The sequence below is a fragment of the Doryrhamphus excisus genome, chromosome 22 (assembly GCF_030265055.1).
Source record: "Doryrhamphus excisus isolate RoL2022-K1 chromosome 22, RoL_Dexc_1.0, whole genome shotgun sequence".
Classification (NCBI taxonomy): domain Eukaryota; kingdom Metazoa; phylum Chordata; class Actinopteri; order Syngnathiformes; family Syngnathidae; genus Doryrhamphus; species Doryrhamphus excisus.
The window spans coordinates 8,564,984-8,589,452 of record NC_080487.1 but is presented as its reverse complement, the minus strand read 5'-3'; the positions used below and the strand labels follow the sequence as shown (position 1 = coordinate 8,589,452).

Here is a 24,469-nt window from a genome sequence, read left to right as displayed (position 1 = left end):
GCCCACCGGCACAGGCTGCTTGTGTGTGTGTGTGTGTGTGTGTGTATACATGTGGCATGTATACGTGCTTATTGTCTAAGAATGCTCCTCACATATGCCGTGTGTGTGTGATGGATGTGTTTGTCCATTATGAAAGGAAAATGAAAAGAGAATTAAGGCTTGCAGTGCTGCACGAGATGTACACTCTTGCAGAACAACCACATATGTTTATTCCCAAACTGCGTGTGTTTGTGTGTGTGTTGATTAAAGGTGAGCGTATGGTGCCGATGATGAAATAAATAATTTTCTATAATGCTTACGCGCCATTATAAATAATAAAGCATTTCAGCATTTCATGCAAAGACCTCAAAACATGCACTCACGTCCTTAAAAGCATTTTATAGGCAGCGAGCTACAAAACCAAGTCATCAATAATTCACGGCCAATGCCAGGATGGCATAACACAACACCTAAAAACATCCCCAAATGTAAATAAAAAATGTGAATTCAACACTTCCCCTTGCCGTGACTGTCATCTTTAAGCATGATTTAAACCATCAGTGTACACGTGACAAATAAAATGTCAACAATAGGAATCTTGCAGCGTCAAATGAAGGTGCATTTGACCTACATTGCTTTTAGTGCAACACATACTATTACTTCAGCATCTGTACTCATAATAAACACTTACTGTCAGAGAAGTATTCATATTTGTCATGTTTAGAGCCATGTGGTTGTAGTGTGAACTTTCTAATACTGTGGTTACCTTATTTAGTTACAGGGAAGCACCCGCTGCATATAAGAAATACCACACTAGCCACGTTTACATTGGGATTTTCCCTCTTTCCGAATGGAATCTTTCCAAATGACTTTTCCAAAAACAATGGTATCCATGGAAAGGAATATTCTAATCTCTTGTCTACATGCGGCGCTACAATCAACCAGAATAGTCAATGGGGCATGCGCAGTAAAGCGTAAACACCAAGATCACGTGATATCCGCTTCCCGGATTTCTTCTATCACTTGTTGGAATAACTCCGTATTGCCAGTTTTTCATCCGTCTAGTCTTGAAATTTAGTTTGGATAAAAAAACAAACTTTCCTTAGCAGTCCAGTGCCAATTGCTCGCCTCCATTTTTTAAAACTGAAGAACGTCTCGAGCTGCCTGTTACGTCATATCTGAGCATGCGCTGAAAGAACGCACCCAGGATCAATTTAAACAGGAAAAGATAAAATTCAATTCAAGCTAATGCACACAAAAGTTGCTTGCCAACCGCCAATAAACAACAGAAGAAGAACGTACCCTGACAACTTTCCGTTTGAGCGGGTACAAGATACCTCAATCGGATTGGGGAAAGGAATATTCCACCCCTGGGAATCTGATTATATGTTCATTCGGATTGGCACTTTTTTTTCGGAATGAGCTGTATACAAAGGTTACATTCTTTCCGTTTGAGCAAACTGAATGGAATTGGAATATTTGGGTCCTGACATTACTGACATTATCGATGAAAATGGTTATTACGGTTGAACATACCAGTAAAAGTACCCCAATAAAACATGAAAAGGCATTTACACGAGTTCACATCATCACACACACTGAAATACACACACAGGCTTGTGACCAGAGGGTAAATTAAGCCCTGACATTCCCACAGAGGCTAATCTCCATCCATTTAGAGGGCTGTAATATTTAATCAGGAGGCCATGGAGCGTCTCGGAGCATCGTGCACACTGGCAGCGCTCATATGTTGGGGGGGGGGGGGGGGGGGGGCAGGAGCCCACAGGCCACTGAAGAGGGGGAGGAGGAGGAAGGGCTAAAAGCTACAGCACGCTGGACCACAGACGTCCAAGGAGGTTAGGACTTCATTCGTCCATCAAAGAAGGTGAAGGCTGATTTATATTTGTCAAGCTTCTACAAGCTTGATTTTTTTTTTTTTTTAATCAGACCGATTTCTTTATTTTTTCTATGCCCTGCAATTGGCTGGCGACCAGTCCAGGGAGACCTAGTGACTCTCACCTTGAGTCACCCGACAAAGAAAACTCATTTGGGCCTCTTGTACCCACCATCTTGTCCTTTCTGTCACTATGACATGCTACCAAACTAGCAAAACCCACCATCAACAAAATGTGACAATGGCGTGTGACTGGTACTACAGGAGTATTTCACCAATTGTTACATATTTGGACTTTAAAATCGAATAATCTGCGATTGGCTGGTGACCAGTCCAGGTTGTACCCCGCCTCTTGCCCAAAGTCAGCTGAGATAGGCTCCAGCATACCCCTGCGACTCAAGAGCTACGGAAACATGACGACATCATTTTGGAAAAGTAGCAAAAATACTTCATGTTAAGACAAAATTGGTATTTTGGTATTCGGTATTCTAAGGGGCTGCACGGTGGATGAGGGGTTAACACACAGACCTCACAGCTAGGAGACCCAGGTTCAATTCCACCCTCGGCCTTCACTGTGTGGAGTTTGCATGTTCTCCCCGTGCATGCGTGGGTTTTCTCCGGGTACTCTGGTTTCCTCCCACATTCCAAAAACATGCTAGGTTAATTGGTGACTCCAAATTGTCCATAGGTATGAATGTGAGTGTGAATGGTTGTTTGTCTATATGTGCCCTGTGATTGGCTGGCAGTCCAGGGTGTTCCCCGCCTCTCGCCTGAAGACAGCTGGGATAGGCTCCAGCACCCCCGTGACCCTTGTGAGGATAAGCGGTAGAAAATGAATGAATGAATGTTATTCTAAGGTGAAATTGTTCGGTAGTGTGGTTTTAAAGTCCAGTAATCTGCCTGGAGGCGTGACACCGGTGGAAGCCAAGTGCTCGCACTTCCACACACTGTAAAGGTCAGGCCTCACACCGTCTGTGTGAAAGGCTGCAACTGAAAAGGGTATTGTCCATCTGTTTTTAACTAGCCAGGACTGCTGTGTGTGTGTGTGTGTGTGTGTGTGTGCGTGTGTGCGGTCAACCCCACCTGCAGGGGGAAAGTCTCTGCAGTGATTTTTGTGTTTGATAAACACAACATTTGCGTTGCTAAGTGTCAAGAGATAAAAGTGTTGTGTTGGTCCGATGCGACGCCTCGCTCCCTGATTCAGACTGACTCTAATGGGAAGGCCTGGTGAATTTTTCATGCAGCCCAGAGGGGGAGGCCGAGCGGCCATACTGGCACATTACATCCACTTTCTTATTCCCGTGAAGTAAGAAAAGCTTCATGGAAGTCCTGTGTCTATTGGGAAGAATGTGTGACCAACCAGAGCAGCTTGATCCCAGTGAACAAAAGCCAGCTGAATAATGCCCAAGATCACAATTTAATGGGCTGAAATTTCTGCAAGAAAGCTCTAAAAAAATTAGCCATCTGTTCAGTGCACACATGCCACAGCTCGCCGGGATAGCTCGTAGCACCGTCTTGCCGTATGCAAATATGTTTTGCCTGGAAATCTATTTGGAGTTGCTCGAAGGAATCCAGAACGGCCCTCCTTCTGTCTCCCCCTCCGCTGAGCTCACGCGCTTCTCCCGCCCGACGTCTAGCTCCTCTCGCGTGGAAAACATTTCACCAGCTCCACACGCATGTGGAGTCAACGGCACCTCCTTGCCTGCTGAAGACAGCTCAAAGCACCATGGGCCAATATGCAGATCTGGCCGTCCTGCACCGGCAGGGGCTGTCCGCGAGCGGGATAAGGGGGGGCCCTGCAACTGTTTGCTCAATTGGATGAAACATGCCACAAAAGGACACACAAGGAATAATTCCAAAGCCACTTATCACCTCCTGCATTTCCAAGACCAACATGTCTTCATGGTGCACAGGGTTCGTTCCCAATTGTCCTCCTTTCGGGTCAAATTTAAGCACTACTTTTTCCTCATTGAATAAGAAGCAAAAGGTACATCCAGTGGATCTGAGTCAACTATTTTCTGTCACTCCCCCCATTTGTATTTCTATCGATGTATCTGTACTGCACAGGCTCAACTCCAAACCAGCGAAATGAAACAAAATGGAGAGCAGTAGTGAAACATACAAGCGTATTCAAGACGTTTGCAGGTCTGCATTAACACCGAAAGTCCTCCCTGCCTCTCAGCCACCCCCCGGCCCCCCCTGACAGTTCACCACGCCTCCCATTATTTGAGAAACACTAGACAGGACAGGAAATCACCAAAAACTGCAAAAATGCAAGGCACTTTCTAACTGTTAAAATGCTATTTTTTAAAATAATTTCAAATAATAAATGCCTTTTTACAGGGTTACAGGGTGCCTTGGATTTTTGCAGTTTTTAAGCTTTAATAATTTGAACCACATCAATATTAGTTATATATGTTACCAAGACACAGTTTATAGCCAGATATAGTATTTCTAACTGCTTGTATGAGGAATTAGCATCCCTTTTGGGCAGAAATGCATAAAGGCGTGTGTGTGTGTGTGTGTGTGTGTGCGCCGAGAGGCCAGGCTTGGTCCACCAGATGGTCCACAAAGGTGTTACCACACAGTGAGTGGGCACTGCGATTGATGCATTGCAACATCCAAGAAGGTGGAACATTTGGCTGCTGACCCGCAGTCAGAACTCATTGGCCCTGCCTTCTCCTTATTTAGCAGCAGCTATAGAGAGAGAGCGAGAGAAAGCCCACGGCAGACTCGCTCTACATACAAACACACACACATACACACACACATTCGGAAACACAGCACTTTCCCACCCTCAAGGGAGCCTGGGTTGTGCGCCTCAAACTTCTCAGTGGTTTTCTGCAAGGAGGTCACGATGGTTGGTGCAGGCAGGGATAATGAGTGCAAGGAGCCATGGACACAAAGTGCAACTTACACTTGGATGGAGAACATCTGACCTTGAGCTGATTCTTTGCTAGTCAGGCCGCTCCATATGATTTCTGAAGTAACAAATCCTTGTCATTGTGCCTCTGTTGAGGAATACATGGATATGACTCCATGGAGTTCTTCTTTTCCCCATTTATCTAAAAATGGAGCATACACCTCATCCAAGGCCTCACCATCCTAAACCTCCAGTCCGGTAGAAGGTAGGATTACGTACGGTATTACCAAGTGCCTCACAAAGCTAGCTTGTCCACCACAGCTTCATCTGCTGGATGGATCAAGTGGGTCACTGCCTCACTTGGCCCCATTGCGAGTGGACTGTGATGTCAAGAAGGAAATAATAGTCCTCTATCTGCAAATTCCTGTGCCAGAAATTTATTTCCATTCACCCAAATCAATCTTAACAGATCTCCAATGAAAATCAGCATTTTCTTAATAAGGAAAGCATCACGTGTGTAATTTTGTATTTATTTATTGTTCTCAATATTAAAAAAACATCACTTTTATCGATTTTATCGAATAGTTAAACAGGTTTTTACTAAGCATTAGCTTCTGTTCAACCAAGCTAAATCTAATTAAGTTGTCTTATATTTCTACTAATATGCTTATTTACATTAATTACATTAATATTAATAACTAGAAATAATTTCCAACTCAGTTTGACATGAATAGGCGTGCCACCCAATTCATACATAAGGCATGTATGTAGTACAATAATGTCATTATTATTATCATCATGATGCTGCATTTATCACTATTACTGTTATTACTGTAAGTACAAGTAAAAATACAAAAACTAATTATAGTGCTATGATAGGAATACGTACAATTGAAAATTATTACTTTCTGATTATTATGATGCCTCCTGCTGCTGAGAGTGAAACAAACACCTCTGCTGGACTGCAACTGGTTCCTTATCTTTAAAATGATACCAAAATCAAGCACAGTGGTCTTACCAACTAACTCAAGGCCTCTAAAGTAAAACAAGATGAAATATGTACGAATATGACACACATCAGAAGCAGTCCAACACAGATGCCATGCATGGCGCCACAGGATGCCACACTGAGTCAGTCATCATCCACCACCATTACGTTGCCATTAAGCTCATACTCAATAGTGGCCCAGTTAAAGATGTTGCCTTCAGGGACCTTGTGGCCATAATGCCAAGCTTGGATCATGCTCCTGGACAGAACAAAGTCCCACATATTCACATCAGTCATCTCCCCCACAAAACTCTGCAGGGCCTCCAAGCCCCCCAGGTGTTTGTCAGGGTCCTGGCCCAGGAGGACGGTGCCTTTGGGACGGATGCTGTGTCCAGGTTTGTAGACCTGGTACGTGCTGCGCTTCCCGTCCACCCAAAAAGCAGTGAGTCCAGTGACAGACTCCCATGTCAGGCACAGGCTCGTTCGGAAGGTTCCCAGCGGAGGGAGGTGGAAGAAAGCGCCGTCACCGCTCATGTAAAAGGAAATGCGTCCGTCCTTCTCTCGCCACACGTTGAGTTCGTCGTAGTCGGCCGTGCGATATGCGAACAGGATGATCTGGCGTTCTTCGGGCAGCTCGGTGGCCATGCGTAAACACAAGGTGAAGGCCTTGAGAGCCATGTCCTTGAGCGGCATCAGCGTCACGTAGCTGAAATCGGTCTCATAAGGGAAGACCAGGACTTTGGCGCCCAGACCCACTGGAGTATATCAGACAAGAGTCAGGACAGTTTGCTACCATCACACAACAAAGCTACACTATGCGACTCTTTACCTTGCGTGTCTGCCGATGTTGCCACAGCAAAGGCACCAAACACAAACACAGATAGCATAGAGAGACTCTGCAAACACACACCAATCATCAGTGGAGAAGCACAGCAAAAACTAATCCCTGCTCAAAAGAATATCCTCTTACCATGATGATGATGTGCTGTCGTCTGCTTGTCAAAGCTGTTCTCTGCCCTACTAGTACCAGCCATGATGTCAGCTAAGACAATGGACTCTGTGTCCAACCCAGCGTTCATGTCTCATGACCGAGCAGCCAACAACAAAAAGCTTCAAAAAGTATCCACTGTACAGGTCACCATTTGTTACACTTCCATTGTCAAATGCCGTGCTCGCTACCAAAATATACCTTCTCCACTGTGTTTTAAGACCTTTCTTATGGTAATGGTAATGGTTTTATTTCATTTGAACATGCATCAGATTACAATTGAGTGCATCCCATAATCAGTTCACAGTTCCACATGTCCAAAAAGAGTAGGAAGAAGCAAAGCTTATTAAATCCTACCCCTCCATCTGGTACTTTTACAATCAGTAACCATTACATTTGTTCACTTCCTGCTTTCCTGATATGTTTAAGGGTTTTTTTAATTATTATTATTATTATTATTTTGTCACGTACCTAAGTACGAGGTGATATGACCATCCAATGACATAATGGGTACCATAGTAAGTGTCAATATAGTGATATATATATATAGCACATCATGACTGATTCAAGACTCTTCATCCTTGTATTTAGCAAACATCAACTGCTTGTATTGTTTCTTGAATTGGCTCATCGTTGTGCATTGTTTGAGGGTCTTACTCAATCCATTCCATAGTTTGATTCCACATACTGAAATGCTATGGCTTTTCACGTAGTCCGAGCATGTGTTTCAAATTTAGTTCTTCCCTGAGATCATATTTCTCCTTTCTTGTAGAGTCTTAAGTTTAGAATACATTCAATAAATTGGAGGCTAATTAGTTAGCTTGCGAATGGTGAGGGCTGTCTCTTGTGTTCCTGCGCATAACAGTTGATCAATGTGTGAAAAAAGTAAATCAGGAGTGTAAAAATGACTATAGGGGTGTTATTTTATGTCTACAGGGCTCTATTAATAGTAGAAAATTGTATTGAGAAAGTCATAAACAGGTTTTCTATGCTCCAAATATGAAAATGTTCCATTTATCAATATTGAATCCTACTTTGTGGAAATTAATGGTACCAATTATCGAGGGATAACTGTAATGATAGAATTTGTAGCTTTTTGATTGAAACATTGGTTCCCAAAGTGGGGCACATTAATTGTCACAGAGGTACGTGAATGAAAATGCGCCAAACATTCGGGGTGCAGCAAAGAGACAGAGCATGAAGTAGTTCATTACTACTGTGGGTATCATATGAACAATTAAGTAAAAGTAATGATTATTTTGTGCTTTTAGAGTGTCTCATCTTGAAGAGTTTATTTATATCCAATCCAATCCCCAAACCTGTCACTATGAATGGGGATCCCCGATTCCACTGGCTGCACCTCTCCATGTCACTGGTGTGTGTATATCCAACTAAAATATAATATGTCCAAAATAAAGGGGACAGATAATTCAAAAATGTTGAAATAACTGGCATTTATTCACAAATTCATGTCATTTGCTTTGTCGTATATGGCTATCATAACGGCTTGCCTTGTAAATTGATGTCATATCAAAATAAAAAACACTACTGTATTGTATAAGCAAGAATTGTCATGTTAACATCATGAATGTCTCTTGAATGATACCTGTGTCCAATACCACTACAAGCTTTATTTAACTAATGGGGGGGTTGAACAAAAGGAAAACAGAACCGGGCCTTTCTGTTATCAACATATCTACATTTAATACACTGGAGAATTGCAAGAAAAAAACTTAGCCAAGCCTATTTTGTCAAGAAAGAAGATACACAAAGCTAATAATTATGTACACATAGTCCGCAGCCTGACGTTAAGCATTCAGCTAAAAGATCCATCACTGAATTGTTTTACAGGAACGCTGGGAAGTAGGGATGATAAATGATGCTTCTCTTCCAGCATAGCAGTGAACTTCAGCTTATAGTTCCACCATACTGACGATTGTTATAGCAGCAGTTTTCTCAGTGATGAGATAACTGCACTTCACATTAACGGCATAAGACCAGGATGGGAGGAGAATTAACATTACAGGGGATTTTGTATGAAAATCGTTGTATGAAAGCGTTGCCTTCAGAAGGTGATGTTTCTTAGCAAAATTCAAGGACATTTTAAAGGAATAGACAGCATTTTTTTTTTCATCCAGCAGCCATTTCACTCCCCCCCATTCTTTCTTTCTTTTCCCCAGTTCAAAGCCGCTCTTTAAGGGAAAAAAAGTGTCCTGATTAAAAACATGTTCAGCTCCAAAGGTAAACAACATAGAATGCATACATTCATCATATTTTAACCGTCTGTACTTGAACGTAACAATACGAGCTCATCATTAAAAACCTCAAAGCGTGGGGTTGTGGGTGAAACGTTTGTGGCGCCATCTAGAGGTGAAGCATATAACAGCGAAAACACTTGTGATACACCCTCATCATGTAAACTTGCTTACAAAGTAGTTACCCTCAATGACAACTTTTTTTGGCATAGTTACCATTTCAGGTTAACGTTTTTTTTTAATTAATGACAAAAAAGAAGTAAATTATTGACATTTTCTATTGTCAGGACACAAGAACATTTGGTGATTGTGGCACTGGAGATAAAAAAAAAAAAAGGATGAGCGAGACCTGAGAGCTGGGCCTCCATGTTGTGGAAAAGAAAGTGTAGAAGATGAAGGGGGGGCGTTAAAGGGAGTATAGCAGGCCATCACTAGGTAAGCATCATCGTTTCCAAGTAGGATCCAAAGAGCAGGGGGAGGCGCTACACGGTCCACAGCAGCTCCTGTTTGGTAGTCCATAGTGAGATCGTTGGTATACAGGCAAGGTGACGTGTTCCTACAGTCTCATGTTGATTTAAGATGGAGAAATGGGAGACGGGTGGGCAAGGGGTGGGCTTCCAACTCTAGTAGTCCTCCACCCAACCATTCTCCTGGATAAAGGCATCGATCACTTCCTTCATGGCCAGGTTGGGGATTAGCTGGTCCTGGGTCAGGGGGCTTCGAGTGACCGGGTCGAAATGCCCCACTCGCTGTCGGAGCAGGTTGAGTGAAGTGTTAAAATGAGATGTTTTAAAGCACCAGAAAGTTCCAGTAGCGGTACAAAATGCGTGCTAGTGTGGGGATACTCGGGAAATAATGTATACAACACACGCAAGACAAAAAGCTTACTTTTGCATTCAGATTTGCTTAGTTCTTGTTTTTGAAGAAGCTGGTTACCACAACGCTGTGTTTTCTAAGCGCATTTTGCCAGAAATGCGGCGATCAAAACAAAAGTTATGCTGCAGGTTTTCTACTCTATAAAGCAACTAGCGATCAACATACCATACAAAATTGATAAGGGAGCAGACAGATTTGGATTATTTGAGTTGTTAAATGCACTTTTAGTTGCATTCAAATGCAAATTCACTGATGAAATTAATGTTATGGTAATATTCTGAAAGGTTTTAGTTCCCGTGAAAGGTTGGTACCTGTAGGTGCTCCTCGATGTCCTTGCGGTCGTAGGTGATCCCGCTCGGTGTGATGCATGGCTCCCTCATCAGTTCAAAGCTGATCTTTCCACAGAGATAATCTGGGATCTCACGTTTCTGGTGAGATGCAAAACACAGTTCAAGACTATCGTCTGGCAAAATAGCCTCATCAGAGCCGTAACAGAAGATTTTAATTAAATCAATCAGTTTTCAAAAATAATTAATCACGATTAATCACCATTTGTGTAAAATAAATTTAAAATAAAAAATAATTTTATGAACAAAAAATACATAACATATAACGGGACACAATTTTATATATTTGTATTAGGGATCGACCGATATGGTTTTTTTCAGGCCGATGTCGATACCGATTTTTTTCCATCACCCTTAGCCGATGGTCGATTTTGCTTGGGCCAATATTTGTGCCCGATACTGCTTTTGCTCCCTCAATTTACATGAAAAAATGACAATGATAACAAATATTACAGGTCAAGTTTAAACAAATATTTCTTGAAACGTAAACACTGAACACAGTAGGATTCAGCTATTTTAAACACACATTTAAACGGCATTATCAACTAACTTTAAAAGGAATAAATATTCAACCATGTGCAAAACATTTCTGTCGTAGTTTAAATTTTATCTAGCATCAATGTGATGAATGGAGGCGTATATTGCATGCACTTGGCGTTGATGTTTCCTATTTCAAAGCAGGTGGCAATATTTCCACTAAGTTTAACTGTTAGAGGCTAATCAAGAGTTGAAAATGTATCCTTGTCGTGATTCGCCACGCTTGCAGTGGGGGAGGGGTGTTGCGTGTTGCAGGGTCCTCCGGCAACACAAAGCTGCCCGGCGCATTCCTGTCTGTAAATCACGCGCCGGAAAAATACAACGGCAATACCGATTCAAATAAAGAACGCAAATATCGGCCCGATATATCGTCCGGTCGATGTACCGGTCCATCCTTAATTTGTATGTATTAATGAACTGAAAACGCTGGAAAATGTATTTGCCTAATAATAGTCTCTTCAATAGTAGCACAACATTTGAATCACACTATGCGGAACATATTTAAATGCTGAAAATTGTACTTCCTCTACTCTCAAGTATGTTTGGCCATCTTTTGAATTTGAACGTCCAGTCCTGATTCCTCGTTTTGATGTGAGGGATAATAACATCCACTTTTTCTTAATCTTTCTTTTTATATAGACCACACACACGCATAGACGTGCTTGTGATGAATTACAGTATCGAATGAAGCTGTTTACTCCACTCACACTGCAATCCTTAGCAAACAAACAGGGATGGTTTCTCCACAAACAGCATGATGACTGTCCAGTTGTCACAGGAACGATGTGACTATGTGATGATTCACAGCGCACACACACAGACACCATAAGTCTATGCTCGCTCATCATGACTGTGCAGAGGAAACTCACTTTTCTTTTCTCGTCCACTTGAGAGAAGAGCTCATCCATGTCCATTAGGTACTTGTCCTAATGGAGTCGCATTCACGTTAGTCAAATGTAACACAAAGCCACTCGGGAAGTCAGAAATACTTCTTGACGTACGTGTTTGGATGCAATCTTGGCCGCGTCGCCTCCATTTTGATCGTCGTCCTGCTTTTCCTTGTAGTCTTCAAGTTCTCTGCAGTAAATGAGTAAATTGGTCTTCCGTACAGAACAAAATTCCCAAGCGTCCCATAAATGCCTGCTCTCACCGCTCCTTCTCAGCCAGTATGAGTTTGCTTAAGTAGGCGTGCAACTCGTTCTCCTGGTTGATGCGCTTCTCCTCAATGCTGTTCCAACGCTTCTTCTTAGCGATTCGTAAGGCGCTGGGGATGTCGTCTCCAAAGTTCAGCCTCTGTTCTTTTGCCAAATTGTACGCTGCAGAAACATTTTCATGTTTTGATTCAGCTCTCGTATTGGGTATGTTTATCACATTCTGCTGTGCAGAAGTGCGTGTGCACCTAATTGGTCAGTGAGTGTGACAGAGAGAGAAAAAACACGTTCTGACCTTTCTGCAGGTTCCCGATGGCTTCGTCGTAGTTCTCCAGTTCCAGGTGACACTGACCCAGGAAAAAGTGGGCCTTGACTGACTGGCTGTCCAGCTCCAGGGCATGCTTACAGTCTGCCAAAGCCTTGTCGTGCTGCTGCAGCTTCACATGACAGAGAGCCCTGTTGGTGTAGTACACTGCCACGGACGGATTCCGGTTCTGGAAAAAACATCAGCCATGATACACATTGTAACCAGTTGCAAAAGGCATTGCCAAACAATGTTATTTCCTCACTATAGCTTTGCTGTAGCATGTAGCAGCCTCCTGGTACTTGCGGCAGAGGAACAAGCGATTCCCCTGCTCCTTCAGCTCCTGCGCGGTGGAACTCTTCTCCGGGCTGCCGGCCATCTTCTCCACCGGCTCCGCGGGGCCCGCCTCGCCCTGCTTCCCAATCCTGTTCCCCGTCTCTTCGGCTGGCGAAGCTGACAGGCTTTAAGAACGCCCTGTCCCGCCTGGATCTCGAACACTGTGCCAAGAGAGAGCATGCAAGTTTGTGGTGTGTATGTCCCCTGCATTGCATCTGCAATGCGTATGTTCAAAGCAAGCGGGATGCCACCCAAGAAAAGATTTTCTCTTTATTTCGCTGACTGAGCACGCAGCTAGAAAACACAGCGAGGTGGCTTGGGTAGCCGGCGATTTAACTCTTCATGTCACGAATGCCAGCTAGTTAACAAACCGTCACGACGGAGCTTGCTTATTTCATTCCTGAGGGTTGCCTTTTTGTAAACAACTAAATGAATTAGCAGCACAAAACAGTGAGAATTTAGCTTTTGACAATCATGTGAGCACATATGTTAGCATATAGCATCGGAATTGACGTTAGCTAATTAGCCACGTAGCGTACCCACAAACGCTGTAGTTAGTGACTGTTAATGAAGCACAAACCGCTTCTAGCGCTGCCAGGAGCGAGTAAAGTTTGGATTATGTCCAACAGCAGGCCTTTAAACGCATCCGCTTGTAGTTTAGGTTACACCGCTAGACAACGTCAATAATGCTAAATTAGCTTGTATGCTAGGTGTTGTATTGCCTTTTTTTATTATAATAATGCTATCCCGATTACAGCTGCCATTTGATTCTCCCTGATGTATAGTGGTACTTTTAGCACTCACCTTCGGAGAGACGCGTCACATCTAAACAAAGCAGGTTTTAAAAGATTCGTTATGAAATTTTGCTGGATTCAATTTCTGTCCGGTGAGCGATCATGACAGCTTGTTGTTATGCCGACGTCACGAGTTGCGTTAACGTCGACGGAAGCCGAAATGACTATTTCCTGGGATCGAACTAAAGTGTAACCGTCGTATCGTTAAATTATTTTTTTTGTTCATTCAATAATGGTACCTGTATGGCAAGAATGACTTATTTGTAAATTTTCATTTTCGACTTACTGAGTACATCACTTTAATCACTGCACAGCGCGAGTATCTCCCACAGAGGGCGCTCTAGTAACATTTTCTGTTTCTGCTCAGTGAATTGCAATTGAATGACAATTTTAAAATTAAAATGTTATCAATAATAATAATAATAATAATAACAATAATACGATAATAATAAAACAATAATAACAACAACGATAATAATAACAATAATGTGCTCGAGCCCTAATAATAATAATAATAGTAAATAAGCTTGGCTTATCCCTACACCTTGAATAAAATTGCATAACTGCACAGCAAGAGTATCACCCACAGAGGGCGCTCTAGTAACATTTTCTGTTTCTGTTCAGTGAATTGCAATTGAATGGAAATTGTTATCAATAATAATAATAATAATAATAATAATAATAATAATAATAATAATAATAATAATAATAATAATAATAATAATAATAATAATAATAATAATAATAATAATAATAATAATAGCAAATAAGCTTGGCTTATCCCTACACCTTGAATAAAATTGCATAAACTGTTCAAGTATAAACATGTGATGTACTTTACTTAGATGTAACAGTGTTATATTAAAATATACATATAAAATGTCTTTATTTGTATACCTTACACTTCTGGTTACATCCCAAACTGAACATAAGAGAAAATGCAAAAAGAACCTCATGATTTGCATGGGTGTTTCATATCAGGGGACATCCCACCCATGAAGAAAATGCACCACACCCACATCTAAATCTGTAGATGATCCCCTGCGGTTCCCTTTATAATACAAAGAACGATTACGATTTTGGATGAATTAGCAAGCTATTGATTGTAGACAGGGTCACTTTCATCCTAAAGGTCTTGTGTGAAGATTAGTGTCCATCCCTAATGCAAACACACCGATAAAGCTATTGCTGTGTGTCCGCAGCTGTGTTTGCCAGTCTGCCCACCCACCCCCATCCTATAGAACACCCACCTATACTAGGATTACGGGCCCAAAGTGACACAGGAGTGCTAAATGTTTAGTGAGTAGATAATGACACCACTCATAAAGCATAGTCACTTTTCTCTCCAATTGTGTTATTTGGTTTTAATTCGGTCGGTTTAATAAGAAATATATGAATACTGTTTCAAGTGTTTACATTTAAACTGCCAGCCCTTGGCCCACTGTCATTGTGTTCGCTGTATCCCAACTGTCAATCCCCTTCGCTTCAATTCAAACCCACTGCCCGCTGTACCAGCTGGCTTAGCTTCCCGTCACCGTGGCAACGGGATGAGGAAGTTGCCTGACTCTCCTCTGGCACGCAGCTGAAAGGCATGCAGCCACACTTCCTGACTGAGTCTTTCTATGCCTTTTCCCCCTTTTTCAGTGCCAAATGTGGTTGAAAAGGGAGAGGGGGTGGGGTGGGGGGGAACTCTTCCTCAGGGAAAGCTCAGGTTCAAATGGGTGAAACAAAGGTAGCCTTCATCGATGTTGGCGGCCTTTTGTTTGGTGGAGAGAGGGAAAGGCTCATAGACTCAAAGTGTTTGAATGTGGCACATGCAAAATAACAGTCTTGTTGGTCTGAATGTGTGCAGCTATAATAGAAGTGCAAATATCTTACAAACAATGCGACAAATATTTTTGATTTTTCATTTAATTCAATAAAATATTTTGCAGTAGCCAATTAACCTAACATGCATGTATTTAGAATGTGGGAGGAAAAACCCGGAGTCATGTGTCCCAATGACATGCATTGTTAGCTAGCTCATATTAACCTGCTTTTTTTGTGTTATTCATTCATCATTCATTTTCTACCGCTTATCCTTACGAGGGTCGCGGGGGTGCTGGAGCCTATCCCACCTGTCTTTGGGCGAGAGGCGAGGTACACCCTGGACTGGTGGCCAGCCAATCACAGGGCACATATAGACAAACAACCATTCACACTCACATTCATACCTATGGACAATTTGGAGTGGCCAATTAACCTAGCATGTTTTTGGAATGTGGGAGGAAACCGGAGTACCCAGAGGAAACCCACGCATGCACGGGGAGAACATGCAAACTCCACGCAGAGATGGCCGAGAGTGGAATTGAACCCTGGTCTGGTTCTGGTGTTATAATGCACAGAAACTAAATCAGTGAAGACACATGATGGTTTTTCCACCATCAACATGCTGGACAAATCCAGCCTGTTCCCCACAGTGTACAGCGTAAGTAAGCAATGCAAGTAACATGTGACTAATTTGACATGCAGGAGCCAGCAGAGAGCTCACAGGAAGTGAAACACGGAGACGTGATGAGAGACTAGAAGCTGCAGATGCCACCTTTGGACTGAACATGACATCATCATGTCTGGCTTTCTTCAGTCATTTCAAGTATTCTGTTGTGGTTTAAAACGGACCTTGCATTAGGTCTAAATGGGGGACATCCTGATGCTAAGCTCAGAGAAAAGCCAGACATAACCACGGGGTTAAAGGTCATCTACACACCTCTCCTGCTCTGATTAAGCCTCCTGATGAAATAGTCATACATCTCCTTTGAAGACTTTCCAGCAAAAGTACTGTACAACAATTACGGGTACATTCTAGAGTGTTTTTAAAAGCCTTGCCAAGTTTTTGCACAAAAATCCTTCACACCCTGGGGTGTCAGCAACAGCACACAGGCTCAGACACCCCCCAAAAAAACACACACCCACACACTGTGGATTGATGTATGGCGGCTGAAGAGGGGGTGGTGTTGTGGCTTGAGTGGCGGCTAGAGGGTGGAAGCTCCACAATGGAGGTTTTGGAGGGAAATCAAACCTCCTGACTCCTGAGTGAGGATGCGGAGGGAAATCCATCATCACCACCACCCTCCCGAAAAAATAATGGAACTAATCTCCATATGGGGAAAATATTTGTTTACATGATGAAAATGAGCTTTGTTTGGCTGCATTATCAAGTCAAAGGTCGTTTTTTCCTACCGGAGTTCATTCAATCAAATGCATTGACAGTCAATGAGGAAGCTTCAGGCGACCAGCAGGGGCACCACAAAGTTACTTTCCTTCCCTATATGAAGCCCCGCCCCCCACTAGGAACACCACAGTCCTACCCCCACGTCCCTTAAGTCTGTCGTCTTGGGTCATGCTCTCGGGGTCACCAACCCCCCTAACCCACAGCCAAACAACATAATGAGGGAGATGCTAATTGTGTCTGCAAATATATGTACAAATATACACATATAGAGAAAAATAATAACTTAAATATTCAGTTGTTCTTTTAATACACTTCCCTATAACTATGAGTATTTGTTTTTCTTTGATTAGCTGAAACCCCAATTTGCCAATTTGTGTCCATTTAAACACAACCAAAAGCCATTTTTCCAGTCTCTCTTGTATTCCTGAATGCAGCTTTCTTCATCATCCTTGGAAGCGTGTTGTCGGCACATTCCACATTGGACGGTAATCAGATCAGTGTGAGGGGTCTGACTAATGACCAACGACAGGCTCTGTGGACCTTGGAGGAGGGGAGTAGTAGATAGAGGGGTAAGGGTGTGGTGGGCTAGTGGGGGGGGGGTGCTGATGGGTTAAAGGTCAACTTTACAGAGCCGCTCAATTGAAGAACCATTAAAATCTATCTTTGTGTGATTTTCTTGGTGTAGCCAGGAGGTTCCAGTGGGTGATCACTATATGTGCGGTGGTCATCAAATAGATGCAACAATGGATTGCCCATGCATGGAGACGACAGTGAACGCAGCATGTATTAAACCAGTAGTGAAATGTTTTTAGAACGTGTTAGCATTAAGCTTATGTACATATATTTGGGTAGCTCTGATAATAATAATGATGACGATGATAATAATAATGATAAGATAAGATATGCCTTTATTCGTCCCTCAGTGGGGGAATTTGCATATATAATAATATGCACATGCATATGATAATAATAATAATGATGATGATAATGATGATGACGACAGCGATGATGATGAAGATGATAATGATATAATAATAATAGTAATAATAATGATGATAATGATGCCGATGATGATAATGATAATAATAATGATGATAATAATGATGATGATGACAACAACGACGATGATAATGATGATAATAATAATAATAATGATGATGATGACAACAACGACGATGATAATGATGATAATGATAATAATGATAATAATAATAATTATTATTATACAATATATAATATTGTATATTATTATTATTATTATTGTTGTTGTTGGAGGTTTGATAATAATAATAATAATAATAATAATAATTATCATCATCATCATCATCATCATCATCATCATCATCATCATCGTCATCATCATCATCATCATCATCATTATTATTATTATTATTATTATTATTATTATTATTATTATTATTATTATTATTATTATTATTATTATTATTATTATTATTATTATTATTATTATTATTATTATTATTATTATTATTATTATTATTATTATTATTATTATTATTATACCAGTAATATAGTTTGATTTTGTCCATTTATTTGGTTGCCTGACAGTGAGACAATCTCATAAATTATAAATACGGTTCCTTGCCTGATACAATATTATTTCAGAACATGACCAAATCCAAATATTCTTTTATTATTCAGTGAAATTTTAGGAGCTTTATCAGGAATATGACAAGCTATTTCACCCTGATTTAGGGATGTATTTCCCCCCAAATCCTGCATGTGTTATGTCATGTGTAAAATATGTCGTCTCTGGGACGTCCTGTCTACTTGCTTTGTTTTCCTACGCCTGCCGTCCAAATTTCCATCACAAACATCTCACCCTGAGTGACCTTTTGCTTTCTGTCAGTGAAGAGGCCCTGATTAGCCTGCATACATGTGCAGATAGGCCCGAAATCCTCAAGGTTGAAATATGTATGAATCTGTGTGTGTGTGTGTGTGTGTGTGTGCATAGAGAAGCATAGAAGCAAATGCATGCAGTCATGCATATGTCTGCATGCATGAATGTGTCACCAAGAATGGCTACAATTCTAATTATTCAGCTGCTTTTTTGCATCCTCTTCTGGAGTCAACCAGTCGCTAGAGCAACTACTTCAACTTATACTGCTGGGTAGTCTGCGGCTCCATGGAGGAAATGAAGAAACACAAACCAGAAACACAACCAGCATGCAAGTAAACACTATTGACGTGACTTTCCAGAGCTTGTTAATTGTTGTAACCTTGACAGCCAAGCACAAAATGCTTTAAAGCTCACCAAATAAATACTATATTACATTTTTATGGTCTATATTATTAGTCTCATTAGTCTAACCAATACAATGCACACACACACACACACACACATGCAAAAGTAATACAAAACATCAATAAGGCAAGAAAAGGTAAAAAATGGGGATGTCCGATAATTATCGGCCTGATATCAGTATCAAAATCGATCGATATCGGTATCAGATTTTTCCCGATCACATACGTGTTCATTCCACCACAGGAGATATGTCATGTGAAGGTATTTGCTCATATTTTGGCTAGCTAACAAGTTAAAATCAAGCAAGCGATGCAGCGTACAGCTTAAACACGGAGAAATGTCATTTAACCATTTATGTCATTGTATGGTCATATCACCTCGTACTTCGGTACGTGACAAAAAAAAACTTAAACTATATGAGGAAAGCAGGAAGTGAACAAATGTAACAGTTACTGATTGTAAAAGTACCAGATTGAGGGGTAGGATTTAATAAGCTTTGCTTCTTCCTACTCCTTTTGGACATGTGGAACTGTGAACTGATTATGGGATGCACTCAATTGTAATCTGATGCATGTTCAAATGAAATAAAACCATTACCATTACCATAATTGTCATGTTTGAATGGAGACTGACTGGGAGAGTAATTACACACCACCACCAGTCCCTTTTTATCCCTCGTTATCTTTCATCAACACCATTCACTTTACTTTGGTGACCTGCACCTCGTCCCAGAAACGCCGTCGCCTTTGCTCCATCAGCACATGCAAAAAGAACCCCCCCCCCCTTCATTGAAACCTGTCTTTTTTATGTGCCACCAGTGAGCAGCCCTTTGTTAACGGGGGGGGGGGGGGGGGGCCTAAGGGCACCGCCAAAATCGGGTGACTCCCTGGCTCCATGACCCCCGCCCTATACCTCTCTCCTGTCATTACCACGCCCCCTTTACCCCCAACCTGTCTGCTGCACACACACCTCTTTCTTCAGGGGTATCGGATCACTCATCCCTCAGGGCGCGGTGGTTAGCAGGCTGCATTTGAACATATACAACAGGTGGCATCAACAGCACAAGACTTAACTGAAAACCCATGCAAAATACAAGTGCTCTTTCTGATGCTTGATTGACATGATAACAATGTTTTTGGAGCCTGGAAGCGCAAAGATTTGAATACTCTGTGTTCATTACTTTTTTTAACAGTACGTAAGAATAGAAGACATGACTGTTAGGTAAGGTACAGAAACAAGCAACAACAGTGTTGTTGTTGCACTTCTGGTACTTTTACTACACTGCTGTGTCGTTTCTTTACAAAATAATGTCTCCAACTTGTGGCTTGGCATGCATATCACACACGTCTCGTTTGTTTTTGCAGGTGCAAAGTAGCCTGTGTGCAAAACCAATTCAAATATTTTACACACAACTTCCAAAAACTACTGCATGTTACACAACACAAATGTTAGCCAGGCTACCAAGAAGGAAGTCAGGCTAGAACTGGGAGATATTTATCTTTAAAAACTTCATATAAAGATATAAGATGCCACAGTATTAACAACGAGGTAAAAAAAATAATGCAATGCAAGCTTTCTTCAAGTTTGGCGCCCCTAGTGGCCTAGCTAGTATTTCTCTCATGCAGTTGTTTTTGTGTCTTGTGCGTGTTTTGGCTTTTGCTGCATTGTCTGTCATACAGTATCGTCATTTGCAGCATTTTTGATTTGGATAATTTTCATATCTGTCAGTCCTTGTGGTCTTGTGAGGCAACTTCATTCTTTTTCATTCACACAAAATGAGCTTAAGTACGTAACAAACATTGTTTGATATGGATTCCTCCCAAGTGTTTTCATTTTTACTAGGTATGAATGTCCGATATTGGATTTTTTTGCTCAAAACCGATATGCCGATACTCAATTTCCGATACCAATATCGATATGTGTAACATGTGAAGGGAATATCCTTTAAGATTCCTTTTCCTCACCCCAATGCTAACATGTGAGTTGATATTATTTATTATATAACCAGTTTATGATTAATTTTATGTCTAATATGTCTTATTTTTGTCTTGTTTACTATATTGGGTAAAACCGATATGCCAATACTCAATTTCCGATACCAATATCGATATGTGTAACATGTAAAGGGAATCTCCTTCAAGATTCCTTTTTTTTTCCTTCTCCCCAATGCTAACATGTGAGTTGATATTATTTTATTATATAACCAGTTTATAATTAATTTTATGTGTAATATGTCTTATTTTTCGCTTGTTTACTATGTTGGGTAATAAGAGTGTAAAAGTGTTTAGATGTGTTATTTACTGTCTCAAATCCCGTATTTAGTTTTTTATTTATTTATTTATTTATTTTCCTTTAAGTTTCCTATGTGGGTGTCGAATTGAGGATATGGGAAGACTAAATAACCAAACTGGTATATGAAAACCAGAGTATTTATTCCTGATACAAACAATATCTAATACAGACGTCCGGGCTTAATTGCATTCCCTGTATGCCATCAGTAGCGGGTCTTAGTCCAGCACAGCTGCAAAAAGCCCCCTTTCTTTCCCTGCCCGGCTTTTTATACATTTCAAGATTGTGCAAAACGTGGACCAATCAGCACGCGCCGTTGCCCTGGTTTCAGCATCACCGGCCCATCTCTGTCTTGTCAGCAAGAACGATGCCTGGAACGTTCTGCGATTTCTTGTGCTATAAACAAGCCATATCATACATGCCAGGTATCCCCTGCCTTGGTCATCACTCTAGTTCTTTTGTGTCAAGGGTCACACTAAGCTTGTCAGTACTTGTGAAACTATGTTTTTGTATTGGTAATGGTAATATTTCATTTGAACATGCATCAGATTACAATTGAGTGCATCATATAATCAGTTCACAGTTCCACATGTCCAAAAGGAGTAGGAAGAAGCAAAGCTTATTAAATCCTACCCCTCCACCTGGTACTTTTACAATCAGTAACTGTTACATTTGTTCACTTCCTGCTTTCCTCATATAGTTTAAGTTTTTTTTTGTCACGTACCGAAGTACGAGGTGATATGACCATACAATGACATAAATGGTTAAATGACATTTCTCCGTGTTTAAGCTGTACGCTGCATCGCTTGCTTGATTTTAACTTGTTAGCTAGCCAAAATATGAGCAAATACCTTCACATGACATATCTCCTGTGGTGGAATGAACACGTATGTGATCGGGAAAAATCTGATACCGATATCGATCGATTTTGATACTGATATCAGGCCGATAATTATCGGACATCCCCATTTTTTACCTTTTCTTGCCTTATTGATGTTTTGTATTACTTTTGCATGTGTGTGTGTGTGTGTGTGTGCATTGTATTGGTTAGACTAATGAGACTAATAATATAGACCATAAAAATGTAATATAGTATTTATTTGGTGAGCTTTAAAGCATTTTGTGCTTGGCTGTCAAGGTTACAACAATTAACAAGCTCTGGAAAGTCACGTCAATAGTGTTTACTTGCATGCTGGTTGTGTTTCTGGTTTGTGTTTCTTCATTTCCTCCATGGAGCCGCAGACTACCCAGCAGTATAAGTTGAAGTAGTTGCTCTAGCGACTGGTTGACTCCAGAAGAGGATGCAAAAAAGCAGCTGAATAATTAGAATTGTAGCCATTCTTGGTGACACATTCATGCATGCAGACATATGCATGACTGCATGCATTTGCTTCTATGCTTCTCTATGCACACACACACACACACACACACACACACAGATTCATACATATTTCAACCTTGAGGATTTCGGGCCTATCTGCACATGTATGCAGGCTAATCAGGGCCTCTTCACTGACAGAAAGCAAAAGGTCACTCAGGGTGAGATGTTTGTGATGGAAATTTGGACATTTGTTCACTTCCTGCTTTCCTAATATAGTTTAAGTTTTTTTTAAAAACTTTATTTTATTATAATTATTATTATAAATAATAATTATATATTACTATTATATAATTGTATAATATTAATTAGATATTGTATAATTATTATATAATATAATTGTTATATAATTATTAATAATTAATTTATTATAATAATACTTAATATTTTATACAATTTATAATTATAATTTTTTATTTTTTTCTCACGTACCAAAGTACTAGGTGATATGACAATTATCATCTAGGGCAGGGGTCGGCAACCTTTACTATGAAAAGAGCCATTTCACCCACTTGCCCACTAAAGAAAAATAGCCTGGAGCCGCAAAACGTTGTATGTTTAAAACAACATTGGAGGGAAAAAAAAAGACGAGTTGGAGTACTCTTGCTAGTACTGGAGATAAACTTTTGTTTTTAAATGAGCTCTAATTTATTTTTTAGAATCGTCAAATAACTCATTAATAATAATTAATAACTCAAATAACTCAAAGTATTACTCATTTCCCTTCATGTTAACCTGTCAGAGAGAACTGGATAGCATCCTGTCTGCTCATTCAGTCACCAGTCAGAACTCAGTCAGGATGCATTCATGGTCTCACACAAAGTTGGATTTTTGTAAACTCATAACAAAGACGTGCATTTTCACCACACGGGTGCTAAAAAATATTCAAGCATTGCAAAGGGAGCCGCAACAAAGAGGCTGGAGAGCCACATGCGGCTCTGGAGCCGCGGGTTGCTGACCCCTGATCTAGGGATATGTTAGTACTCACAAAATCAGCTTATTAAATCCTACCCCTCCATCTGGTACGTTTACAATCAGTAACTGTTACATTTGTTCACTTCCTGCTTTCCTAATATAGTTTAAGTTTTTTAGTTTTTTAAACTTCATTTTATTCTAATAATTATTATTTACAATAATAATTAATATTATATAATATTATATAATTAGATATATTAATCAGATATTATATAATTATTTTATTGTAATAATAATTATTATTTTATAAAAATTTAAAAAAGATTTGTCACGTACCAAAGTACTAGGTGATATGACAATTATCATCCAGGGATACGTTTTTACTCACAAAATCAGCATCTTATCCCTGAATTATGACTTTATGTTGATTCTAAAGGTCATACATATGGTTTGTATGGGACTGTTGAGGTTATTTATCTCCACTGTGGGATGAATGAAGCTTTTTTTCAAATTCAATCTCAAATTAATTTCATATCCAGTAGGTTCAGGTCTAATTTGAAGTCCAAAACATTGCGGAAACACCTGCTTTAGAGGCTATTCGTTCCATCTTTGGCTGCGGACTCGACACACACATTTCATTTTACGACGTCTTGAAGCTGAAATTGCATCCACGGGTGGCGATTGAGCAGCTGTTGAGAGTTTTATCAGTTTTTCAGGTGTGAAATGTGAACTGTTCATGTGCAATGTTAGTGAGTTGTTAGTGCCAAAGGGGGGGGGGGGGGGGGGGGGCGGAGTATTGGCATGTGTCTTTTGTCTGGCTACACTATTGTGTAGAAGAGGGGGGCTTAAAGTTTAGTTTCAAGTCAGTTTGTGTGTGTGTGTGTGTGTGTGTGTGTGTAGAAAGGCTAATTACATTGTGCACAGCCCAGGATGACCTTTGCTGACCAAGCTGAATTGAAGGGAGGAAGAGGAGGAGGAGATGGAGAGCAGTCAGGCAACAAAAAGAGGGAAAAACTGAGCATGCATTCTTTTAGGGTTTGGATTGTGTTGCATTTTGTATCAACTTTATGTATCAATGTCAGCCACACAAGCATGAAA

The 24,469-nt window shown here is 40.7% G+C and overlaps 2 protein-coding genes across 3 annotated transcripts; both read right to left on the bottom strand.

Moving 5' to 3' along the window:
• Positions 1-5,157: 5,157 nt before the first annotated feature.
• LOC131109591 (C-reactive protein-like) lies at positions 5,158-6,761 on the bottom strand. 2 transcript variants are annotated; one of them, XM_058061754.1, is made up of 3 exons: positions 6,695-6,761; positions 6,554-6,620; positions 5,158-6,479 (listed from the first exon to the last, which is right to left on the bottom strand). In XM_058061754.1, exons 1-3 carry the CDS (start codon positions 6,695-6,697, stop codon positions 5,869-5,871), a joined length of 681 nt encoding a protein of 226 aa, XP_057917737.1. In that variant the 5' UTR covers positions 6,698-6,761; the 3' UTR covers positions 5,158-5,868. The 2 variants fall into 2 exon arrangements, with proteins under 2 accessions (XP_057917737.1, XP_057917736.1); XM_058061753.1 differs by lacking the exon at positions 6,695-6,761 and having other exon boundaries at positions 6,554-6,685.
• Positions 6,762-9,540: 2,779 nt separating this feature from the next.
• Positions 9,541-13,480, bottom strand: stub1 (STIP1 homology and U-Box containing protein 1). The gene is made up of 8 exons (XM_058061656.1): positions 13,323-13,480; positions 12,448-12,679; positions 12,174-12,372; positions 11,878-12,043; positions 11,729-11,804; positions 11,597-11,653; positions 10,155-10,271; positions 9,541-9,716 (listed from the first exon to the last, which is right to left on the bottom strand). The coding sequence occupies exons 2-8, from the start codon at positions 12,559-12,561 to the stop codon at positions 9,591-9,593; spliced, it is 855 nt and encodes a 284-aa protein (XP_057917639.1). The 5' UTR covers positions 12,562-12,679; positions 13,323-13,480; the 3' UTR covers positions 9,541-9,590.
• Between the last annotated feature and the right edge of the window lie 10,989 nt (positions 13,481-24,469).